At 41.0% G+C, this 25,019-nt stretch overlaps 1 protein-coding gene across 1 annotated transcript; it reads left to right on the top strand.

Annotated features, from left to right (window-relative positions):
• Nucleotides 1-786: 786 nt before the first annotated feature.
• CNRIP1 (cannabinoid receptor interacting protein 1) lies at nucleotides 787-24,286 on the top strand. The gene is made up of 3 exons (XM_018566941.1): nucleotides 787-1,028; nucleotides 12,062-12,206; nucleotides 23,607-24,286. The coding sequence occupies exons 1-3, from the start codon at nucleotides 850-852 to the stop codon at nucleotides 23,769-23,771; spliced, it is 489 nt and encodes a 162-aa protein (XP_018422443.1). The 5' UTR covers nucleotides 787-849; the 3' UTR covers nucleotides 23,772-24,286.
• The last annotated feature ends 733 nt before the right edge of the window (nucleotides 24,287-25,019 follow it).

Below are 25,019 nucleotides of genomic sequence, written 5' to 3'. Positions count from 1 at the left end.
AGAATGATGTCCTAATGATGACAAGCTCTGCAACAAAGATGATGAGATCTGATGACCCAGCTTAGAGTGGCCATCCTCCTCTTGCAGGTACCCCACTGATTAAAAATCAGAGGTATATCTTATTAGTGACCACCTCTGCCATTCAGATTATGAGATCTGATGACCCAGCTTAGAGTGGCCATCCCCCTCTTGCAGATACCCCACTAATTCAGAAACATGCTTTATTGATGACCAACATAGATAATGAGATCTGATGATGACTCAGGTCATCTTCCTCCTGCAGATACCCCAATGATTAAAAAACAGAATTCTTTCTTATTGATGACCTGCTCTGCCATCTAGATGATGAGATCTGATGATGACCCAGGTCATAGTACCCCATGTTCCTCCTGCAGATACCCCAATGATTAAAAACCAGAATGATGTCTTATTGATGACCTGCTCTGCCATGTAAATGATGAGATCTGATGATGATACAGCTCATAGAGGCCATCTTTCTCCAGCAGGTACCCCAATGATTATACATCTTATCGGTGTGCAGCTCTCCTAGACATATGACCTAGCACATTCTGTGGTCCAATCAGCCCCGGGCAGTGTATGGGCCGATCTAGCGGTTCTCCTGCTTATCTGTATGTTCAGGGAGGAGACATGGCTTCCCTCCCCCTCCCTGCAGATTGGATTAGAATGCTGCAATCGTGGAGGATTAAAGTGCCCAGAAAATCAGCGGCTTGTGCCTGGTTGCCATTGAATGGCTGAGATCAGCTTCCTCTTCCATCCCTCTGTGCGGGTCCCATAGGGAGCGCCTGATCCCTCCTCCCAGCTGTCACTGTCTTCTGCCGGCTGCAAGACATGGGGGAGATCCCGAACCTGGTGAAAATCGCAGTCTCCCTTAAAATCCAGCCCAATGACGGCGCGGTCTATTTTAAAGTGGACGGACAGAGGTTCGGCCAGAACCGGACGATTAAGTTACTAACGGGCGCTAAGTATAAAATCGAGGTCGTCCTCAAGCCCGGAGCGCTGAAAGCAACGTAAGTAGCGGAGGGCCATGCATGCCACTGTTACACCTGGTTACAATGCAGCGCAGACAACCAATCAAACAGCACCTCTTACTCTCTTGTCTCCAAGAAAGATCTGATTGCTGCAATCTGATTGGTTGCTGTAGCTAGCATCTTATCACACCTTGTATTGCATGATAGCATTGGGGTATCTGAAGGGTTAATGGACATAGCGGTGTTTTCCCCTGCCTTGCTGTTGCTGGTCTAGCCTCTCCTTCCTCTTGTACTCAGCTGTCATCAGCATAAAAATATAAGGCTGATAATACACAAACAGCACCTTCCTCCTAGCCAGGGTGCGGGGATTATTCATGCACTTAGTATATTTACACTGTATTCATGACATCCTTATCAGAAGGGTCTGGAAGGCCTATGGCGTGCTGATTTCTGCCCATCTTGCTTGGACAGGAGCCTCTGCAGGCATTGTCAAGGAGCAAATCAATTTTATAAGGGCGCTTCAATGTCTCATATGAAGGTTATGTCTGTTGGAGTATTTCTAATGCACACAATGTATCAGATATAGAGAAAATCATACTAGGGAGAAACAAAGAATATTTCAAGGGTCAGCTGACACCAGTGTGCGCAAACAGCATTTAGTGCGCACAGATGTTGCAGGATTTTCAGATTTGCAGCCGGAGAATGGGAGTGGATCCCATCATGGAGGATGGATACTATACAGTCACGGTCTGATCATGTGACCTGGGTGGGTAAAGCATAGGATGTTATATTCTATAGGTGTATAAGTGCTAGAAGATTATGCAGTGAAGTGTAATTCATGGAGATCCTTCTATTCAGGATTAATAGTCATTCATGATCTGTTTTTCAGCAGAAAGCAGCACATGGAATACGGGGTCACACTATTCACTTGTGGTATTGCATGAAAAAAACGTGCACAGTACAATGTGTTACTGTAACACAAGAAACACAGTATGGTGCCATACATTTTGGCACCCTGACCCACCTAGGCAGGACAACACAACGTGTCTTTTAGTGCACTGCAACACACAGTCTGGCATTCTAAAATATACTGCATGTCGGTTAAAATGCTGCATTTCGCTGTGTTTAGTATTCAGTACTTAGGGCTGCACTAAGGCAATGCACGTTGAAATGTAATACAACACATTAACACGCTGCAACGGTGTGAATGAACCCTAAGGGTAAAATGAGTTTGCACATTATTTATTGGCATGTTTTCACGTGCTAATTTTTAAAAATAAGACATCATTCATTAAAATGTTAGCACTCCCATGCCATCGTGCCTATATGCATCAAAATGAATGTGCAAAAGTGTTATGAATGAGTGTGTACCGAGTGCTCATACACCTTGCTTGTTTTTGGCTCATTTTACCCCTCCATTCCCTCTTTACCTTTTTTGTCGGATTATCCACAATCTGACGCTTTATTGCTTTATAACCAAGTCCTGTGCTGCCATCTTTTCTTCTGATATTATCGGGAGCCGCCTGTATCTTCCGGGTTTTTGCAGCCAGCCCCCTGATGACGCACAATTTGCATGGTAGATGACTTTTCTTCTGTTCACCTTCACGTCATAGGTGATTTCCCTTAATTGATTCTAATTAACTTTTGCTTGGCTGTGTCTCCTACAGACAGGGCCGGCCTTTGGGGCTTCATGTTGGATGGCCAGCGGTGAGGAGGAGAGAAGCCACAGCTTTCAGGACGGCCGAGTGGGAAGAGAGAGCAGCCGCTGTCATCCTATCAGTTTCATGATGACTGCGGCTGTGTGCGTGGCCGAGCGGAGGATCGGTAAATATCTGTGACATTTACCGGTTCTCTGTGTGCGCGGAACAAACACTGGAGTGATCGTCTGATCCCTCCAATGTTTGTAAATAACTTGGGACTCAATGGGGAGAAGCACTCACTACAGAGGCTCCTCCCCATTCAAAACTGCGTGATAGTAAATGTTTTACTATCAACAGTGTCTGGAAGAATGGGAAGCCTCTATACTGAGTGCTTCCCATTCATTGAGTGCTGAGGCTGCAGAAAAAATAAATTGAGGACTTTGTGTCCTCAATTTCTTTTTTTATTTTAAAAGGTAAATGTCAGGGGTCTGACCGCTAATATTTCCCCGAAGCCTCCCCAACAGTAAAAAAAACAAACATTAATTAAAAAAGTGAAAATGACCCCCCGTCCCCCACACACACGTATTATTAGACATGTGCAACGACTAAAAATTAATTTCAGATTAAATGAACGAAAACGAAAAATGTTTTCATTCGTTTCATCAAACAAAACACTTTTTTATGCTATTTTGGATTCAGCCATTGGGGTGTTCTGGAGGCAGGGCGCATGACGTCATATAACACCGCACGTGTTGCGCGCCGCCATCTTGGTGTATATCTAGGTATACACCAAGATGGCAGCGCCTATATCGTCATGTGACATCATGCTCCCCGCCTCCAAGATGGTGGCACGCATTCACAAAACGCACCGTTGGCCAACATGGCCGCCGCACATTCTCAAACAAATTATGTGCCTGAATAAATTTTTCGTATATTCGGACAAATAGTAATTCATTAATTTAACACGTAGTCTGGGTTTTGTGTTCTGTTTTTTATTTTTACTTTTTTTAGATGCACCTACTTGAAATAAGGTAAAGAAATAACGTCACCAGCACTCCAAAGGATGATTAAGCAACAGTCCATTTATTGGCACATAGCATTTGAATGGCAATGTGCCAATAAATGGACTATTGCTTAATCATCCTTTGGAGTGCTGGTGACGTTATCTCTTTACCTTAGTTGCTCACGGTGCCATCCGTGGTCACTAAAAAGCACCCACCCGCCCCAACGGGTTCTTTGATATATTTCGGTAAAGAGTGCAGCAAGATCTTTGATTCCTGTACTTGAAATAAGGGTCTGCATGACATCCTGACACATTATTTTTATAGACTCTATTTTAGTTTGACATTTATTGTTTGCCTTCTGTTGTTTTATTTAATAAGAATACTTATATTGTGCCGACAAGTTTAATACCTTTGAATAAAAGTTTTATTTCTATCATACTTTTTAATGTTTCTTTGGGGCTTAACAAAATGGGAGTCTTTAAATGGTGCGGATATTGGGGGAAAAGTAGTGCAAATAATGTTTATCCAAACAGACAATTACACTGAATTGCTCATTTGGGTGTTGTAGCAATTAAATTAAGTTTACTCTACACTACAGTATCAACTGTCATATATGGAATTCACTTGTAATGATGCATTAACTTCATACATAAAAAGTTTTGTATACAGATGTAGTGGGGGTTAGTGATAATCTTTGCTAGTTTTTAAAACATCCGGCTTTGCAAATATCTGTAGCTAGTGTGATAGTGCTGTGCCTGGTCACGGTGTGATAAGGGCTACAGGGCACCCCAGGTTCACACCCATACAGGTTAAGAGGCTCCAGGGTGTATGTAGCAGAGGAAGAAAAGTGGCTTTTCAGTTTTCTCCAGCATTGATAAATCCTGGTCAGAGTCCTGGAACCCAGAAGCTTTAGAGCAGGGGTAGCAAACCACAGGCCCTACAGCTGTCTTGAAACTACAAATCCCATGATGCATCTCTCTTCGGGAGTCATGTCTGTGGCTGTGAGAATCTTGCAATGCCTCATGGGATTTGTAGTTCCACCACAGCTGGAGGGCCGGAGGTTTGCTACCCCGGCTTTAGAGAGACTTGGGTGGGATGTAGCATTCAACCCTGGGGCCATGTTTTGAGATTGACCAGCACCCATTGATTGTGCAGCTGGGCACATCCTTCAAGGTATGGGAGCTGGTGAGTGTTCAGGGCTCCACCTGGGAGACAGAGGAGGTCTTTGCCTGGGAGACAGGAGGACTTAACCCAGAAGTTATGGTGGAGGCCAGTGCAGCAGGGAGCTGCGAGGTGTGCACCAAGCGTGCAGGTCAGCACGATGTTTGAAACTGTCTGGAGGAGAAATAAACAAAGGGGCATGAGGATTGAGGCCAGAGCAGTGGTGCTGCAAGAGAAAAGCCAGGAGGCTGAATGCTTGTTCTGGGAAGAACTATGTAAAACAACTCCTGCAAGGGCAGTTGTGTGATCTGTTTGAGGACATATGTTTATAGAAGTCAGCAAGGAAGTCCTAAAAAGCAGATTTAAGTGAGTGAAAGCATCCTTAATGCTTTAGTATTTGAAGCCAGTTCTAAAACTAGGTAATGTATAAAGAATTACTTTCTGTCTACATTACAGTTCAGGCAACATACTTATCACTTTCTAGCCATACACATGGCTCTACTACTTTCTAATACACTTCAGGTACAGCATGGTGGCATAGCATTTTCACGAGTACTTGTAAAATGCCCCGATACAAAAGGTCGATACTGGCCCTTTAAATTCTTAAATTGCTGGGGCGCTCAGGCAGACGGCTGGGGACCTCACGGCAGCTGTCTTTGATGGTCTGGCCCCACATCTCCTCCTCCTTCCCGGCGCCCACACAAACCAGTGTTCTATCAAAGTTTGTGACTAGGTTGGAATGTGTGACCGGTCACGTGGTCACACATTTTAACGTAATCCCACCCAGTCAGAATGTGTGACCGCACGCTAAGTTACGTTTTGCAATGCTTTGACAGCTGTTTCAGGGCAGGGAGAATGTGCAGGAGAATTGATCAGCATTACCCCTTCTGCCTGGAACGGCTGATCGGTCCTCAAATGTCACTCACAATGTCACTTCTATCCGACTTTGTGAGTGCTGTGACATTTGAGGACATTTGCTGTTCCAGGCAGATGGGATAATGCAGATCGGTTCTGCGATTCCGATCTGCCCTGGAACAGCTGACAAAGTGTTGGAATGTTTGACCTAATGGGCGGTCACACATTTCACCGCTGTAAAACTGGGAGGGATTACGTTAAAATGTGTGACCGGTCACATTCCAACATAGTCACACACTTTGATACTCGCCTGTGTCTTCCCTGTGCGCTCCCGTCCAAAAATGTGAACATTCTCGGGCGGCCGCAAAGCATCTTGGGGCGGGCGCATGCACAGTTCAAATTTTCCGCCAGGACACGTGTGCACCCGCATGCAGACACCGTGGGACAGGAAGTGCCAGCAAGCTCAGAGGAGTCAGCGCTGGATCGGAGACCCGCTGCAGTGCTGGAGGGACAGATGAAAACGACAGGAAAGAAGAAGTAGATAGGATTAAGAAACATCATTTAAGGTAAGTGCTTTCATTAACATTGGGGGGAGGGAAAGGGAAATTTGAGTATTGGGAATATTTTCTCCCCAGTACTTTTCTCCTTTATGGCTTGGTACATCCATATCATAGCAGATACAGTATCTGCTCTCTGAGGAAGGTACCTTTTTTTTCAGGTTCCCATCTGGCAATCTGGGACTAAAGGTGGGAAAACCATCTTGTTGTGGTCCCATTCTTGAGGGATTTATTGCTACAAGAGGGGGAAATTTGGGATTACTCTTACCAGTAATCTTGTTTCAGTGACTCCTCCATGACAGCCAGTATCCCTCCCAATACTGTAAGCAGGTTCCATTGAAACATTAAAAAGGTAAGGGTGGGGCTTTTAATCTTTTTTGCCTATTTTCTGTCCTGATCAGATAGAGGTTCTGTTTCACGGATGGTTGTCATGGAAACGAAATTACCGGTAAAAGCAGTCCCTGATTTTTGTGCTACAATTCGGACAACAATGCAAGATGCTTATGTTTAAAATGGCTCTTAAGACTTGCTAGTCGCGTCAATCAAAGGCCAGCAATCCCCCTCCGATAATACTCTCCTCACTGTTATCTATTGACTGTGTGCACTTTCTGGCACTTCAGCATGTAAAAGAGTGTGCACACAGTACAGTTTGCATGGGAAAATGTTTGCATGCAGACATATCACCAGGGCAATGTGCACGAACGCATGTGGAAAATCAAACAATTGTTCTACACATCCAAACTCTTGTACTGTGCAGTTGAGTGAATCAGGAGGACTTCGTGCCAATCGGACCTCATTTACTAAATTGGAGCAACCAACCTTTGCACTTTGCCCTTGACCTTGTTAAAGTAATCCTGTTGTGAGTAAAATAATTTCACCCTGCCCTTGGAATGTACACTTTCTTGTGTTACAACTCTTACAGAGCCTGCCTTCTGAACTATAACTTAACATCTAACAATGCAACATTATCTTTGCTTGCAGAAAGCAATGCATTATGGGCTATGTAGTCTTGAGAAGTCAAGATTGCATCATGTCACGCAGCAGGAAAGAGATGCAAAGCACAGTGGGAATCCAGGAAGTTGTTTAAAGGAGAACTATGAGGTGAGTGCTTTTCACTCACTTCATAGTTCTAGCTGACCTGTGACAAGGAGACTGTCACAGGTCGGCTCAGTATATCGGGAGGTGAGCAAACGCATACCGGCGTTCGCTCACCTCTCGATCCTGTCACGGTTCTCGGTATACTGAGCCTAGGGTGACGGGAGGACGCTAGTTTGTGTCCTCCCGTTACCCTAAGGAGAACTATGGGGAAAAGCCCTAACCCCATAGTTCTCCTTTAAAGTGATAGACAGCACGCACTAGATTTTCAAGTAAGCTTTGATTGCATTATCAAAAACAACTATAGCATGAATTCCTATTACAATGCTGATTGTATTACAGGATAGTATACTCTGGGACTGAAGAACTCCTTTACTTTAGTAAAGTTAAAGTTTACTGACTACAATCATCCAATTATATGTGATCAACAATCAAGATTTTTAGTTTTTATTTTCTTGCATGGGATTGGGTATTCTCTGGAACGTGAAGTGAAAGTAAACATACTATACTCCTTTAATAAATAAACCCCAATGCATCAATACTGTACACCCCTTTTATGTTCCCTTGATACCTGGTAACTTTTCAACACAATACTTTATGAACTATTAGTCGTTTATTGTAGGAACATACTTGTATAACAGTAAGTAAGTACTATCCTTGTCGCACTCCTTACCGATATGTCCCTTGTAGTGGGGGGTGCTCGCAGTGACTGCGGATGGCAGCGCGAATGTCAGAAAAATTGTAGAAATGTCACCAGCACACCAGTCCTTTTTAAGAAAGCAAAGATAGCAAAAGCGTCTGTTATTGAAGTTTTTTGTCATATGACCAAACAAGCACTTTCGGGACCGCACAGGGTCCCTTCAATGCTAAAGCCTGATGAAGGAACCTTGTGCGATCCCGAAAGCGCTTGTTTGGTCATATGACAAAAAACTTAAATGCTTTTGCCATCTTAAAAGGACTGGTGTGCTGGTGACATTTCTACAATTATACTTGTATAACAGGTCGCACATATAAGGACATATATTATGACAATATTTATGGCCAGCAGATGACTTCTTAGTGGACAGTGAGGGATGTTTCTAGATCTTGTGGTGACATACTAAGATGTGTTGGCTTTATTTACACTACCATCTAGTCATCTAGCCAGAGGTAATGCATTACTATGGGTGGACTCTTTCATGGTGACATGGCCAAACACAATTGGGATGGGGGGGGGGCAGTCAGTTAAGAGATTTCTTAAGAGATATTACCTACCACTTCCATATCTGGCAGGAAGTTAACGGAAATCTCCTTAGGGGGTACACAGACTTTAAATAAAAACGTAACATTTTATCCCTTCCCCACTTTGACCAAAAAAAGAAAAACAAAAGTTTTGCATGGAGTTGGGCTTTAAGCACTGATGATTAACTGGCAAATGTAAAAATTAAGCCGACTTCAACAATCTGTTATACAATATCAGTATTGTTTATAATATGTCAGATACATTCCATTTTTAAGTGGTAAACTTTTCAAAGGAGAATTATGGGGTGAGTGAAAAACGCTCATCCCCATAATTCAAGCCGACCCGACTTAATTGGGTTAACATGTGCTTCACAGGTGCAGGAAATCTTCTGATCTCAGGAAAGTTGACACCGCAGTTGTCATGGGTTGGCTCTATTGATCGTTAAGTCAGCAAACACATACCGCCAACCACTGACTTCCCCATCCTCCCCCTGCAGAGAGCGGTGACTGTCAGTCATCACTCCCCGCAGGGATTCTCCCCTCTTATGTCCGATTCTGCAGCACTGACTGGAGGAATAGACAGTGGAGGGGGCGGGCACAGCTGGCTCTGCTTCTAAAGAGGCAGAGCCAGCTGTCAATCAGCCAGTGGGGTGGATCTCAACAGTGTTGGGATCCGTCCAGGCTGCAGCGCGGCTTTGTGCTCTCAGCATATAGCGGGACCCATCTACTGAGAGAACCTGACCCTGAAGAGAACTAAGGCCAAAAAGAGTTAGGCCATAGTTCTCCTTTAAGGTAAACTTGCTATTAAGGCAGAGGGTCAGCATGATATATAGTCAACTGAAAGTCTTCAGGTTTCTCTGAAAGGTTTCCAATCCTTGACAATGAATTGTTGGATGTCAAGCTCTTTTCTCTTGGTAAGAGATTCCCTTGAAAGACTAATTGTACTTTAACACAGTTGCCATTTAAATAATCTCCTCAAAGCGCCCACCCCCCAATTCTACACTCAACTGTTCCTGCTCCTTGTAGATCTTCAGTAGGGGATCTGCTGGGAACTCCATAGCCTCCTCATAAAAAGTCGCCTAGCCAGGACACCTGTTGTAATTCTGTACGATTTTATGTCCTGCCTTTCACATATTAATAGTGTCCACATCTACAATTGGACATTGTCTTCTATGTATTTTTGTTCTTGTCTTTGTTGTTATTATGAAAATCTCAATACACTTATTTAAAAAAATAAAAGTCACCAGGTTACACATGTGCAGGAAAATCCCAATTAATTTCTATGAAAAGGCCGTCCACTTGTATAAGAAGTATGGACAGGTAAGTTAGAATTTAAGAAAGTGCTAAAGCGTGTTATTAGTGAAATACAGGGTTGGCCATTGCTCGGGAAATCGGGATCAGGAAAGAGTCATATGTCCTTTTCTGTAAGGATGCAGCGATACTTTTCAGATACCAGTGCCGATACTTGGCATTTTCATGAGTACTACCAGGGTTGCAGCTGGGACCTGGCTCTGGCACTCCACCACTGTCCTGAAATCATTCGTCTGTATTGTTTTAGAAAATCTGTCACATGACAATAAACAAAAATGTATCAGTACTTGTATCTGTGAGTACTTGAACAAGTATCAGTACTCGTACTTGCAAAAACTGGTATCGGTGTATCCCTTTATGTATATTTATAAAAACAAAATCCTACATTAAAACAGAGATGTACAATACCCGGGAGCTCCGTGTGCTACTTCAACATGACAGCTGCCTCCTAACTTTTGAATTTTACTCTAGTCTAGTCTTGGAGCTCGAAAAGTATCTGTACTTGTACTTGTTACGTGTACGGTACTTGGTATTGGTGCATCCCTACTTTTCTGTGTACCTTTATTCTTGTTTAGAGTATTTGAGCAAGTTAGTCAACATAACTGTTAGACAAATCTTTATAAAGTGGTGAATGTTCAATTCACCAGTCATTCGCAACTTTCCTGAGATCAGAAGATCTCCTGCACTTGTAAAGCACATGTTAACCCAATTAAGTCACAATTGCTGCTATTGTCCCATCACCGGGGTATCCCCCCCCCCCCCTTCATTAGTCAATCCAGGTCTCCATAAAATTTGTCATATGGATAATAACAGCCACAGTTACATTTGCAGATAACTAAACATTTGTTGGTTTTCCTGATTGATTTGATAATTCATTCCTATGGAAAGCCGTCACACTTTATCTGCATTTAACACACTACGAATGAGGATTTTATGCCTTGCTAGGTTTAATACAAGTCACATTCATAAGCCAGATATGGAAGTGATTGGGATGCTGAGCTTTTGTAAAGAAAAATAACCATCTAAAGCTATCTGTTCACATCATATATTCCTCAAAAACAGTACAGTTACACTCTAATTACCGAACAAATGTGCCAGTAATTACCAGCATTAGATTTATAAACTAATAACTCATAATAACTAATAATGCTACAATAACTCAGTGCCCTTAAGTCAGAAGATAGATGGATTTGTCAGGATAGAAATTTGTTGTCCATTCCCCCACTGCTCTAGTTTAGAGAAGGACGATGCTCTTGGTAGCTACACCTTTTACACGTTTTGGATATGCGTATATAATTAAAGCTACATTATGAAATGCTCACCTTGGTTCAGGCACTTTCTAGGGATCGGGGGGTGGTATTTCCCTGTTGAAGCTACGTTTTTACCCCCTACTTGCTATACTGTAGATAAATTTGTACCATGCATTTACTTAAGAGTGCTGACTACTTTATATTCAGATTCTGCTATCCTGTTGAGGTCCCAGAGACTTTTACCCAACTGGTGATTGATCAACACTGCAAGAGTACCAACAAATCCTTTTAAAGCTGAAGTCTGTACCATTGTATTTTTGTAAGAATAAATCTAAATGGCTCTTTCCTGAGTATTGGTCTGGTATCAGGCCTATAGAAAACTAAATTTCCTGGCAGGCTTTGCTTTACCATCACAATGCCATCACTTGTCCTGATATAACTACCAGAACGCTGTAATGTGGGGAATTAATGTGCAGATATATTACAATTAGTTGGGAACGCCCATTCAAAGCACAATGCAAGTCCTTACTGTACAGGATTTAAGGTGGAAGTAGGTGTCCGACCATTCATAGTTGCTGAACCTCCCACCTGAGACCAGTCATCTGATCAGGAGCTAACGAGTAGAAGACCACTGTGACATAAAGGAAGGCATATTACTTACTGAGAAAGCATTTGCATGGAATTTCATACATTTTAAGATTTAACTTGGGGACAACATTGTCCTGGTAGCTTTTTATCTGTTCAGCTAGGAAACACATAACTGATTTAATTGCTGTAGCGTAAACAAAAAAAAAATGTCACTTCCTTGCAGAGTACACAACATGCAGATATTTTGTTCTTGGGGTAAAAAGGTCAGAGAACCAACATACCAGCACAGCTCTTCAATCATTATTGATCAAATGTCTCTGTGGCGCTCACGATTAAGGGATTTCATTCTGTATAGCTGTTTATTGATCTGTGCAATGATATCTGTTTCAGGACTATGAATTTAGGTGGAACTATCATTCCCCTGGAGGAGAAATCCAGAGACCCGCAGGTTGTCTGTTACACAGCTTTCTATGACACGGAGGGAGTGGGCCATACCAAGAGTGGGGAGAGGCAGCCTCTGCAAGTCATTATCCAGGTACTAATCCATCATTGCTTGATAAGAATAATAGTGTCTCATTGATGTCTGTTATTTGATGAATTAAAAGTCAGTCCATTCAAACCAGATATTTCTGTGTTTTCTAGATGATGATGTGTTTAATCATCTGTTTTTCTTATTTTTGACTGACTCTGATGGTAAAATATTTATTCTCCCCTATTTTGAAGCAGGAGGAGTAAGACAACTAATATAAAGGGAGTTATGTTGCCTCTGTCACAGAGAAGTAAAAGTAGACCGTGAATGTCTGTCCATAGAGAAATATTGTAATCAATTACTGTATAGCAGTAGTTCTGCAACCAGCTACAGATTTCCAGAGGAAATAAGCAAATCCCTCCCACAAAAACACTAGCCTACCTAACATGGCCCTTAGGACAAAATGACTACTGGGGAATTTAACCGCTTGTTGACATGAAATCAATGCATTGCATGTGTTAAGATGATAGCTAACAAGTGGTTAAATCTCTCAGTAGCATCACCAATGTAGTTTAGTACTGAGCAGAAAATCCTCTTATGGCTTTCAGGATCACAAGCGCGAAATCACAAGCATTAAAGGCGATCACTTATCTCAGATGATGGAAACTGCCATTCTCTGACTCAGAGGATGTTTTTGTATCCTACTCTAATTTTTTGTTTTTTAAAATACCACACATATAGCTAACAAACAACTGCATCTACCATCCTTACTGAATTATTACATTTGATATTCTTAGACTAGGAGAGTCATTTCTGTACCATAAAATTGTCAATAATCATGAGCTGTAACATAATCTGCTTTATAAACGTCATATGAATGGCCATCTGCTGCCGGCAACTTCTACACCGAGTGTCAAAGTTTCAGATCACAGATTTAGATATGAAAATAATTCTTAAAACAGTTCTCACCTTTTGTATTTCACTAAAGAAAAACCCCACAGGAAACAAAAAACACTAATAAAATAACACTTCAGGTTTCACATTTCAAGACATTAATTAAAAAGGTGATAAAGTAACTGAACAATACAGACTAATTTATAAACAGTGTAACCTGCAAAGCACTGAACAGGCATAGATAGTAAATGTGGTGAGAGATTTACCACTCTCCATGGGAAGTATATACAGGATGTTCATGGTGGAATGAAGCAGAAGACAAGGGAAATATTTCAATTTATGTACATTGCACATTACATCAGCTGATATCAAACAACAGGTTCTAGTGTGGAAATTGTGTGACTAGTTTCAGTATTGTGTATGGTGTTGGAGATGTTAAAGCCTAGCTCTATTTTTTTAACTTTTAATTAGCGCAAGATAGGGTTAAACTACCGTGTTTTTCTTGCCATCTGTGTTTTCCATGTATCTTTAATGGGTTCAGAGTTATGTAATTCCTGATCACTTCTGTGGACCGTGACAAGCTGTCCAAATTCTCCACATATTATAGCAGATTGACATTTCTGGAATATGTGCTGCTCTGATCCTTTAAAAAGCCAATAATTTCTCAGCATGGCTACAGCCAGACCAAATTTGGTATGTCATTGTAAAGCTGGACATACACTGTTAGAATCTTGAATCGGCTAAAACTATAAACAGTGGATGGCCTTACCTGCTCGAAAAAAGTTGATCAATGTTAATTGGCTCCTGTCTGAGCAATATCGATTTTTGCTGTTTGACACCATATGGATAAAAACCATGTTTTAAGAAGACTAAAGGTGCCCATACACCTTACGATAATCGCGGGAAATCGCGATAGTACGATTATCGTAAGGTGTGTGGGAGCCATGCGACCTCTGCTAGTGTAAGGTCACATGACTTTTATCTTAGGAACTTGTTCGAAAACCCGCCGAGAATCGTACAATTTTCGGCGGGTGTGTAGCATGTTCGGAAGATAAAAGCCGGAAGGGCCAGTGTACGCAAGCGCACACTGCCCGTTCAGCATTGCAGTCATCGGAAGCCCGCCCCTCATAGACATAGACAGATCGTACATTTTTTAAATTACCTTACAACCATCGCAAGACAAAAGTCTTGCGATGGTTGTAAGGTGTGTGCCCAGCCTTATAATTGGTACCAATTCTCACAAACCGCTTAGTATGCACTTAGTGGGATTTTTTTTACCAAAAACATTTAGCAGAATAAATTTTGGCCTAACTTTAGGAAGAAATTTTATTTGATATTTTGTATAACAAAAAGTAGAAAATATAATTTTTGCCCCCCACTTTTTTGGGTCTTTTTCATTTATATAAAAAATAGATCTCCAGACGAAAAATTGTGGGCGCCCTGCTCTAGACAGACTGTTCCCTTGACTATATTTTCCCCTCCTGATCCACCTTCAAATCACCTCATTCTCCAGTGCTGTTTTGTTAATTTAGGAGCCACTTCTGGGCTTGCTTCAAGTTTTTCCTTGAGGTGCCCTTTCTAATCTGTCATGGAGAGACTTGAGCCTACACTCCATGGTGGTTCAGGAGGGGTGCTGCCGCACCAAAAGACGGGAGATCAGAAGCGGGTCTAAAGCCACTGACCCACTATGGAGGCCCACCACATAGCAATACATTATACAGCAATGCAGAATACCACCAGCTGTAGAGGACTACAAATCCCAGCAATACATTATATAGCAACGCAACGCAACGCAGAATAATATGAAACTACATACTCTGTGTTGCTCTAGGGTGGTGGCCTGATGTCTCCAGGGTCCTGCTATATGGGGGTCTCAGGAGGGCTGTTGGGAGTTTCAGGAGGGCTGTGAGGAGTCTCGGGTGGGCTGGGGGTTCACAGGTAGCCTGTGGGGGTTTCAGGTGGGCTGTGCAGAGTCTCAGGTAGGCTTGGGGGGGTCTCTTGTAGCCTGTGCGGGTCTCAAGTTGGGCTCTGCGGATTATTATTAATAATGTTTAAAAAAAAAAACTTTTTATCAGTTTTTTTTTTCACGTAACTTGAGCCTGCCCTCCAGTACAGACTCTTAAGACCAGCGCCCGGAAGCACGTGCCCCCCTCTGCCTCTCCTCGCTAGCCACTGCCGGGACGCTCCTGGGGGGGAGTTTGAACCCCCCTATCCCCCCCCTTATCTATGCCCCTGAGTTGTCCTGAGTCCAGATAGGACTGTAAAAATCTGGAGATGTTGCACCATCAGAATTGTTAATGCTACCGCTGTACAATATTTAGTCTAAAGGAAACCTTTCTATTCCCCCAGAATAGTGCCTCATCAACCATTTCAAATGCACTTCTTCCCCAAAACATGCAGCCTAAACAGAAAAGCCAGTGCCGTTACTGATATACAAAGGTAGACTTATCTACTACACCCTCATCTCAATCTCCAACCACTATATGGAGAAACCAGTGATTCCCAACTTTCACGGAAGGGGCAGAGGTGCCTTTTGATTTGCGAACTGCTACTGGCAAGATAGCAGTGCCCAACTGGGGAAGAACTGATTCTCTGGAGACTGGAGCAGGGTTTTTGTTCACTGATTAGGCACTAGGGAGTAGTTCCAAAGCTTAATGGTCCCTATTTGGCAGCAGTTTCCTTAGGCCCCTTTCACACAGGTGGTATAGTCAGGTCTGTCTGTCAGTTTTTCAGGCAGACCCGATCAGATGCCCAATGTAAGTCCATGGACAGCCGGGTCTAAATGGACTGGTGTCCATTTCCACCCGGTTACCCCGGACTCTCACCGGACCTGATTGAGCAGGATCGGGGGTAAGTGGATGTAAATGGACAGAAGTCCATTTACATCCTACGCCCCATAGACCGACATAGGGTCTGGTCATTTGTTTACTCCTCCATTGCAAGATGGAGGAGAAAACTAGACGGACACGGATGTCTCAGCGATCACATCTGATATGTGCCGCCCTGATCAGGAGGGGATCTGTGCACGTGAGAGTGGTTGTCCTAGAATATCTTCGGTGATAAAATACATCCTATTTATTTAAGTCTTTGTAGTCCTTCAGCTAAGTATTGTAAATGGTTCACCATGGCATAGATTAACTTTAGTTGCTTGTGAAAAGATAAAACAAGAAGCTTTTTAAAGTCCAAATGTCCAAGTTAATGATAACTGATTTTAAGCACAAGTATCTAATCATTAATCAGATTTAATTAAATGTCTTTAATTAAACCATCAAAAAAAAACTTTCATTGGCTCCATAGACCAGTTATCTAAGAAGGTCATATAGCAACCCAGTGTTTTGCAGTGATGATGATATGAATATGCTCCAGAATGGTTCTGCTAAGTCCTCATTTAGACTTAGGCCTTTCTTCACTGTTTTGATTTCCCCATTAAATTATATTTATCTAATGACCTGAGAGCTTCACATTAGGGTTGAACAGATACCAAGTACAGTACTCGGTGCAAGTATGAGTACATGTACCGATACTTTTGAGCTCCAAGACTACACTAGAGAAAAATTCAAAAATTAGGAGGCAGATGTCATTTGTAAGCAGCACACGGAGCTCTCAGGATTTGTACATCTCTGTTTTAATGTATGATTTTGTTTTTATAAATAGAAATAAAGGGATGCACAGATACCAGTTTTACGAGTACTAGTACTTGCCCAGTACTTATAAGTACGAGTTATAAGTACTTTTGTTTATTGTCATGTGACAGTTTTTCTAAAACAATACAGACTAATGATTTCAGGACAGTGGTGGAGTGCCTGAGCCAGGTCTCAGCTGCAACCGATGCAACCCTGGTAGTTCTCATGAAAATGCCAAGTATCTGCACTGGTACTCGAAAAGTATCTGTGCATCCCTACTTCACATTTAGTTAAGAAATGTCCCAAGCTTATTTTTGATTTGCATACTATATATAGGGATGTCCCTGGGTAGTACATTTATCAGATCTCCATCACCCGATGCCTTTCACTTATATAGTAGATGATATCCGATGGGTGTATAGATTAACAATAGTGTCAGGATAGCATAGGCAGATTTTGGCTCCCTATAGACATAACATAACGGTCTTAAGAAATGTATGATTTTTAGGTCAGTTATTCATTTGTCCACGAAAAATCTTTTAAAAAATGTTTTCAATGAAAACATTTAGTTAAAATTATTGGTCATTAACGGGACCCAGGACCTGAAGTAATTCAGAGATTGATGTATTATACTGGCACCTACGAGAGGAATTGGACACTGGCCAACAAAAATAAAGACGTTAGCCAGCTGGGTTTGATCCCCCCCCAAACTCCCATCATGCTTCTGTCCCTTGATAGTGTCCTGATACTGCTGCCCAACTGCTTTTGGATGTCCCATCAGCCTCTGCATTACTTCTGTCTCTGTGTTTCTTAATGAACAATAAGGAACACAGGATTTTTTTCTATCTGTAAAATCTGTTTCTTGGAGCACACAGGTCCTACCCCTCTGTTTTTATTATCTACTCTTCTTGCTTTCTACAAAACTGAAACATGATGGGAGTGTGATGAGGTATACCTGATTGGTTAACAGCTTTTTGTTTGCCGGTGTCCACTTCCCCCTGTAGGTGGCAGTATAACCCATAAGTCTCTGAATTATTTTTCAAACTGTGAACTGTCTGTCAGTGAACTGTCTTATTGAACTCCAAGAAGCAGATTTTTTTTATGGTAAACCAGGCTACTCATCAATTGTCATGTTTGTATTTCCATTTTAAAATAAATCCAAATGATTGTGCACAATATACATCAGCATTTCCTGTACATGGAAGCATTGTTTCAATGTTACCTTTTACATTTGTTGCTTAAAATGATATGATTTTCCATGTAGTGGAAGTCATTGGTGAGTAGGAAAACCAGTTCCTCTAAAATTCTGAATTGCTGAAGATTCATCTACACATTTTATGTTTGTAGATGGACTTAACAAGTTGAAACGATTTGCGGAATTACTGTTTTGCCTCCATTACTATGCAGACATAAATAGTTCCAGCCCAGGCTGAGATTATAAGATGCCACAAATGAATGTGTATGAAAAGTTTTGTAAGGAGAAAAAAATTGTTTGGATTATTAATGGCTTAATACCAAAGACAAACAGTTACCAAACTATTAGATTGCCTTTATTTGGCTGAAGTGACATAAGTAGCTAGGTAAATTATATGTAATTAGTGGTTTGTAATTGGAGCACTTGGCAAGAATACGATTCTATTTTATTGGAAAGATCCCGAATCATTGGAATGGTACCACACAATGCTAGATCTCATAACCCTGTGTTCCCATGAAATGCTTAATTAAAATGATAATCCTTGAAACCCTTTCAGAAATCAACTAATCACGAATAGGTAGTAAAAGGCACCTTATTTATACCCAGAACAATAGCTGTGTTGTTCTCTGCATTATGTTAGGTTGTTAAACTAAAAACATAGCTATTGTCTCACTTGTTTTGGAAGCAGCTTCTAAATTGACATCAAATGTCACTTTCCTTACTTCCCAAAATATTTCTTTTCAATTTCATTCCAATTCTGAATGAGCTACATGCCAAAAAGGAGCTGCAGGATTTATCTGACTGGAAGAAAGTCAAATCTTTTTGAGAGTTCAATTCTATGCTGAACATTATAACAAACAAAATTTTAGAATTGAAAACCTCTGAATGCTTTAAAATCACAAACCAATTTTTATCATCACACTATGTGTAAACCCTACCTCCAATTTGCCCTATCATATAGTAATTATATGGTTTGCAATGCTTTCCAGAGATTTATGGTTTATGAATTGTGCGAAACAAATGGAAATCTCCCATGCAATCACACAGAGAACATACAAATTCTATGTTGTCAACAATGGGAGCTAAACCTAGGACTCCAGTACTACAAAGGCACTGTGATACAGTAACTATAAGACACCACACGGCATCATTTTAGTTACAGGGGCTTCCACTATCGGTGAAAAGTAGAAAAACTTGTCGGGTCTACTGAAGGGTTGTCACATTTGTATTCTTTTTTTTCCCCAAATAAAAACAGAGATAAAAGAGACTCTGTGATTACCAAGAGCATGTTCACCTACCAGTTTGTTAACATACCAGTGGGCAGTCAGAAAAATCTAGAGCTTATCTAGTTCAAAAGTTCATTGCACCAGTGTTCTCAGATTTCTGTAGCCAACTGCCCAAGATAGAGAACAGAATCCTTTTGTCACAGGGGGTCCTGGGTGGCCTGTAGTTTTTAAGCCAAGCCAAATGATTCCCCTGAATATGATATACACAATTTATAGCCGTGATTGTATACTGTACACTGCCTCTAGTATAAGTCAGTCCAGGTATGACTAGAGGAAACATAGTTCCATAAAAATGATAGCTGGGGTTTTTTTTATAGATGGCAGGGTTCCTCTAGGGAGAAACAAGATGAGAACGTGCAAGCATGGTCACGGTCAGAGCTAGCCAAATCAGCAACTAATGTCAGATAAGCAGAGAGCAGTTGGTAACTCAGGTCCAGCCCATGATAGCAAGCCAGGTCAAGTGCCAAAGATAGGAATGTAAAAGTTGCATACATAATACATTGAATGTCCGCCTTTAAGTTTTTCCTTTATTTATAGAGTAAATACCTGGTGATCTCACATGTTCATGGCCCTTCCCCTGCAGCAGGACAACACAAATTTGCCTGCATTCAATTCACTGCAGCTTTGTTACTGCATTCAGCAGCATCCTAAGGAATGCTGACAAGAAGGAATATTGATTTGCTCCACCAAGTTAGGAGGGGGGATGCAAGAGGGCATCATGCATCACTTTCTCCATACACCGAGTGCCCTCTTGAATATCTACTCTTCGCTCCAGGAAACAGACCTGGTGGTTCCTTTGATGACATCAACGAGTAAAACCGTGGATTTCTATACTCTCAGATCGAAAAAATAAAACAGGATGGCATCTACTGGAGGAGAGGGACTTGCCTTTGAGAAAACCACTCTTTGTATAAAGAGGTTTATAGAGAGTTGCTTATGGGTTAAATCATCCAATAGCTTCTCATACATTTCAGGGGAGACGGTCTTGAAATCTACCTGCTGGATTTCAACTCTTGCCTCAGAAAAAAAATCTGTTCTTATTCTTCAACTTTAGAAGTAAAACATAATGAAATATGCAAGTGGTGCTCTCTTGTAATGGTCAAGGCAATTGGGTGGTGTTCAGAAGTAGAGATATTAAGGTCCCAAAGAGATTTATGTCTACTGGATGGATATCTATCAAAACTAAAACCTTATTTTTGGTTGGACAGGCTTCCCAATGACATAGTTTCATTTTATTTAATATAAATTACTTCACATGTTAACTGATAAAATGGTTGTAGTTTGACTAAAACTACGGGATGCTATACTAATCTGTAGCTGTAGTAAAATTAGAACAGTTTCTCACAGCATTTTGTAGAGTGGCTCCATCTGTTTATATTTTTCTGGATTTAATTATTAATGGGTGTGGGTTGTTGTTCTCCATATGTCATATGTGAAATATCAGTCAAAGCTACAAAAACTGTGATAACAAGATTTGTTCATTTTCAAGTACTTGCTTTTTTGTATTGTATTTAAAATTCCAATAAGCATCACAAAATATTTTAATTAGCGATATGTGCCTTGTATATAAATATAGCTTCCAATATACAAAGCTTTTTTTAAATATATTGCTGCTTACAAATCTTTGGATTTCTTTGTTTTCCTTATTTTTACCTAATGATCCTGCAAATAACACACTTCTTGTTCCTGGGTGGCTATGCTCACTACTTCACGTTACCTATCGATTATGGACATAATTGTCACACAGGCTGGACTTCAAACATGTCTGCCTTTTGAAAGATGCATGTAGATCAGGAAAGTTAGTAAGCCTTATCTACAGTACATACTTGTCTCAACAACAACATAACAGCCAGTAATCTAATGTTTTCATCAGGCGACATGAGCAGTGGCAGCATTGATATTTCCTCTGTACTGGTTCCCTCTGTCAGGGACATCTTGAACGCAAGGTGGATCAGACAGGGAAAGCTTGAGTTTGTGAATTTCTCGTACCGGGATGGAAGTGATGATGTGAACACTTTCTACTTTAATGTGAAGACAACCATTGTCCATGCATGGAAAAGCCACAGATTCACTTTAATGCCCCCCTCCACAGCATCATATACTTACCTTCTTCTTATCCTCCTGCCACTTCTTTCATCAGAAGTGTAAAAAAAGCTCTTCATAAGCCCTGAGTCACCCTAGTAGAAGCTTAGGACTATCTAGTAGGAGTTTAGGGCTTTTTTCCATCCTCCATTTGGCAATGCAAGGCAATGAATCAAGTCCCTGTGCTGTCACATAGAAGGGAGGGGAGTGAGTCACATGCTCCTTCAAAACGTTTCGGGTATCTTCTTCTCTTCCAGTGGCTAATCTTACCGGCGGGGGAAGAAAAGGAAAGTGAGTATATTCTGCAGGGAAGGGAGGCAATAAAACAAACCCATTGCATGGCCCTACATAAGCAAAACACAATTTTGTTTGAGCAGGCAGTGATTTGTTATACTATATAAACATACATATAAGTGAGTATTGTTTTACCAAACAAGATACAAATTGCCTGCTTGCATTCACATGATTTGTAATTACTTCATCAGCAAATGTTAAATAAGACCAGGAAGAGGAAGAATGGAAACCATCTGAACAAGGTCTACAATTATATACAAGTGGTACTTACAATAAAATTAGATTGTCTTGCTGATATAAACTTCACTTCACTTAGTTTCACTTCAAATTGGGGTTTGGTGAGGGAAGGAGGCTTAAGATGTAGGAATGCAAGCCAGGGTTATCTTCGAAGCTGGCATTTAGATTCCAATTTTTTTGGAGGGAAAAAACAATCCCCTCTGGGTGATCAATGAACGTTGCAAAGATTTTAACCAACTTAGTGGCAGTTTCCTACCTGTTTTTGTTCTGAAGAAAAATCAGTTTGCTGCAGCACGTCCATGTCCAAACTGATCCTTGAATGGGAGGGTGTGGGATCATTTTTAACCAGCTGGTGGGCTTCCTGGGTTATAAAAGGGAAGGTAGCAGTGTCTGCATCAGTTTAGTAGTAATTAACCCATAGGGAGTATCTCACCAAAAATGAAATTCCTATTGCAAGGGAAGCCAAAAGTTGTACTTGTATCTTAATACAGACTTCCGGGTTAAATCAGTCAGCCAAATATAGAAGCAGGAAGTGACATTTCTGGGGGTGCTTCGTACACCAAGTGTGTACAGAATGCCCCCGGGTGACCATATTTAATTTAATTTTTGTTGCAGATTTAGAACATTTAAGCTTTTTTTTTGTTTTGCTTATTACATACACAGGCTTTGTTTCTTGCTTTCCAGTGGCACTTAAAGTGTAATTGTAAGTGTAAACTTGGTGCAGGTAGGCCCCTCAGCTCCCCTTCCAGTCTTTTACTCACCTTACTCTGATCCAGTGAAGTATTGCTCACTAAATTCCATGGCCACTTGTCAAAATGTTCATGGCTGGGCCAGTGCATGCACTTTCATTCCTTCGCATGGACTTCTGAGCTCTTTTGACACCGTTACACTTTAACAGTGGAACTTTACCGTTCTATCACACTTTACATTTGCAAGCAAATTTGCTCATTGTTAGAGTTGAACCCTTTTACTGCCACCAACATATGTCATATGTCGTCGGGAACAGCGGGCCAAACTCCCTGCGGGTATAGCTTATTAGTCTAATAGACCCCTTATGTCTTCTTAAAGAGCACCTGTCGCCACTAAAATGCTGTTACATAGGGGGCTTGTGATGGCAATAAGGTTGAGTAAAAAAAAAAGGTGCTAAAAATGGAATAAAAAAAAATGTAAACACACCCAAAGAAAAATGTTAAAGTCCCCCGCCCCTGTGTACATGCACATACTAACGCAAACACACGCTGGCCACACATGTCAGGTATCGCCACATACGCCAGAGTGAGAGCAATAATTCTAGAGCCAATATTTATGGTTTACTCTAAAATAATGGCCTGCACAGGCTTTGAAAGCATCCCCTATGAACAATTTAGGGTACTGTTTTTTTTTCCCCGCTGCTTCATGAGCACACAACATTTTTAAGCTTGGCATGTTGGGTATCTATTTACTCGGCACAACCTCCTCTTTTATATTTTAAAAAAAAATAGTATTTTACATTGTTTTTCTGTGCACTAAAATAAACGTAAGTGTATTTTTTACTGAAATTGTACCTGCTATTAGTACCTCTGGTAGGTCTACTCAAAAAGCAAACAAACAATACCTAATTTTATTTAACATTGGAACAGGATCGGGGTTCAGGTTGTTGAATGTGATTTGAAATGGCACTCATTGAAAATCACAATGAGGGCTGTTTCTTATCTACCTATGGAGCAGTAACAAGCACCCTGATTGTTCAGCCATTTTCTAATTAGTTGCAGCCATTACATCTAAATCGTAACTTGGGCATTTGGTTTCCCCAGTGTTGATGGTTCAAACACATTATAAGTATACTCAGCCCAATTTTTCTTTTCTTTCTTTTCAGTTTGAAGACATTGGAAGTTTTGAGACCGTATGGCAAGTAAAGTTTTACAACTACCATAAAAGAGATCATTGCCAGTGGGGCAACAGCTTCAGCAGCATTGAATATGAGTGCAAACCCAACGAGACCCGAAGCCTAATGTGGATCAATAAAGAGATGTTCCATTGAAGCCTACTAAGCTGGACAATTTTCTAATGAGCTAATCAACCTGACCAGCAGAATGAGCCTAAGAAAGCCACATATTAGTGTATATAGCATATCATGAATTAAGAGCAATCTTAATGATTTAGTGTTTACTTAAAGTGGACTTTCCTGCATAGAGTGGAGGCAGCTATGTGACTGGAAAACAGTAGTGACCATAGTAATTGACCCCACCAATGGTCCCACAGGTATATTGTGGTGTCTTACAGTGTTTCAGCATTAATTCCTAGTGAACTGACAGTTAAAAAATGCCAAACTCCACTCTGTGTTGGTGATATGTACACTTTAAATGACTGAACATTCTATATGAAAATATGTTTATATCATATATTTATGTTTACAAGTGTAGTTGAATATCTATTATTTTTGTAAATATTGTGCATTTAATGTAATTGCTTTTTAGATTTAGAGAATTCAAGGGTCATTTGTTAATGGGGTGCCAAACTAGTAAACTTGTCTTTTTGGGGGCTTTTTCAGATAGCTGGTGACTGGTTGACCGGCTAACTACTTTTAAAACACTAAGTTGCACAATTTCATCATCAGTCTGATTAAGCCCTTAAAAGGTTAATCCACGTAAAGAGCATATCATATTTTTTTTTAATATTACTTAGTCTGATTGTGTGTTTTTAAAGTGAAAAATGGTTTTTGACTGGTAGCCTTTAGTAAAACACCCCTTTTAGTATTGTATCTATTTAAATTTTAGGAACCAGACAAAGATCCTCAAAAATGAAAATGTCTAAAAGAAGAACTGATTGGCTTTTAGGAACCAAGGATGTATTTTTTAAGATTTCAGAGCCCCTGTCATAAGTACCCCCTTTCCCATACTATCATGATAGTTAGCGTGCCTGCTTCCTTTAAAGATGTACGGTAACAGCAAATTCACAGTTATCTACTACTGTTTGTAACCCTGAGCGAGACCAGTTCCATGTGTCTCGCTTACAGATGTAGGGGCTAGAAAAGGTCCATGTATCTCATGGACATTTAATATGTAGGACTAGTTCAACAGGTCTTGTAGGCATTCATGGTACAGGCAGGACCAGTTTCAAGTATCTCTTAGACATTCTTGATTCAGGGCCAGTTCCATGTGTCTTGTGGACATACCTGCAGAAGGATAAGCCAGCAGCACACCAGGGTCCACGTTATCTTGCCGTAGTTTATTAAAGTCAGATAAACATGGTATCACATATACAGTGGATGCAATGTTTCGGAACCGTA

Source organism: Nanorana parkeri, unplaced genomic scaffold (assembly GCF_000935625.1).
Source record: "Nanorana parkeri isolate BGI_ZX_2015 unplaced genomic scaffold, ASM93562v1 scaffold990, whole genome shotgun sequence".
NCBI lineage: Eukaryota > Metazoa > Chordata > Amphibia > Anura > Dicroglossidae > Nanorana > Nanorana parkeri.
Note: the sequence above shows the minus strand (reverse complement) of the source record. Positions and strands in the feature narration are given on the sequence as shown.

What these genes read in the sequence shown, in the direction of transcription:
- CNRIP1 (XM_018566941.1), top strand. Translation starts at nt 850, where the DNA reads ATGGGGGAGATCCCGAACCTGGTGAAAATCGCAGTCTCCCTTAAAATC. An exon ending in CCCGGAGCGCTGAAAGCAAC is followed by an intron (nt 1,029 to 12,061) that starts GTAAGTAGCGGA and finishes TATCTGTTTCAG; the next exon opens with GACTATGAATTTAGGTGGAA. An exon ending in CTCTGCAAGTCATTATCCAG is followed by an intron (nt 12,207 to 23,606) that starts GTACTAATCCAT and finishes CTTTCTTTTCAG; the next exon opens with TTTGAAGACATTGGAAGTTT.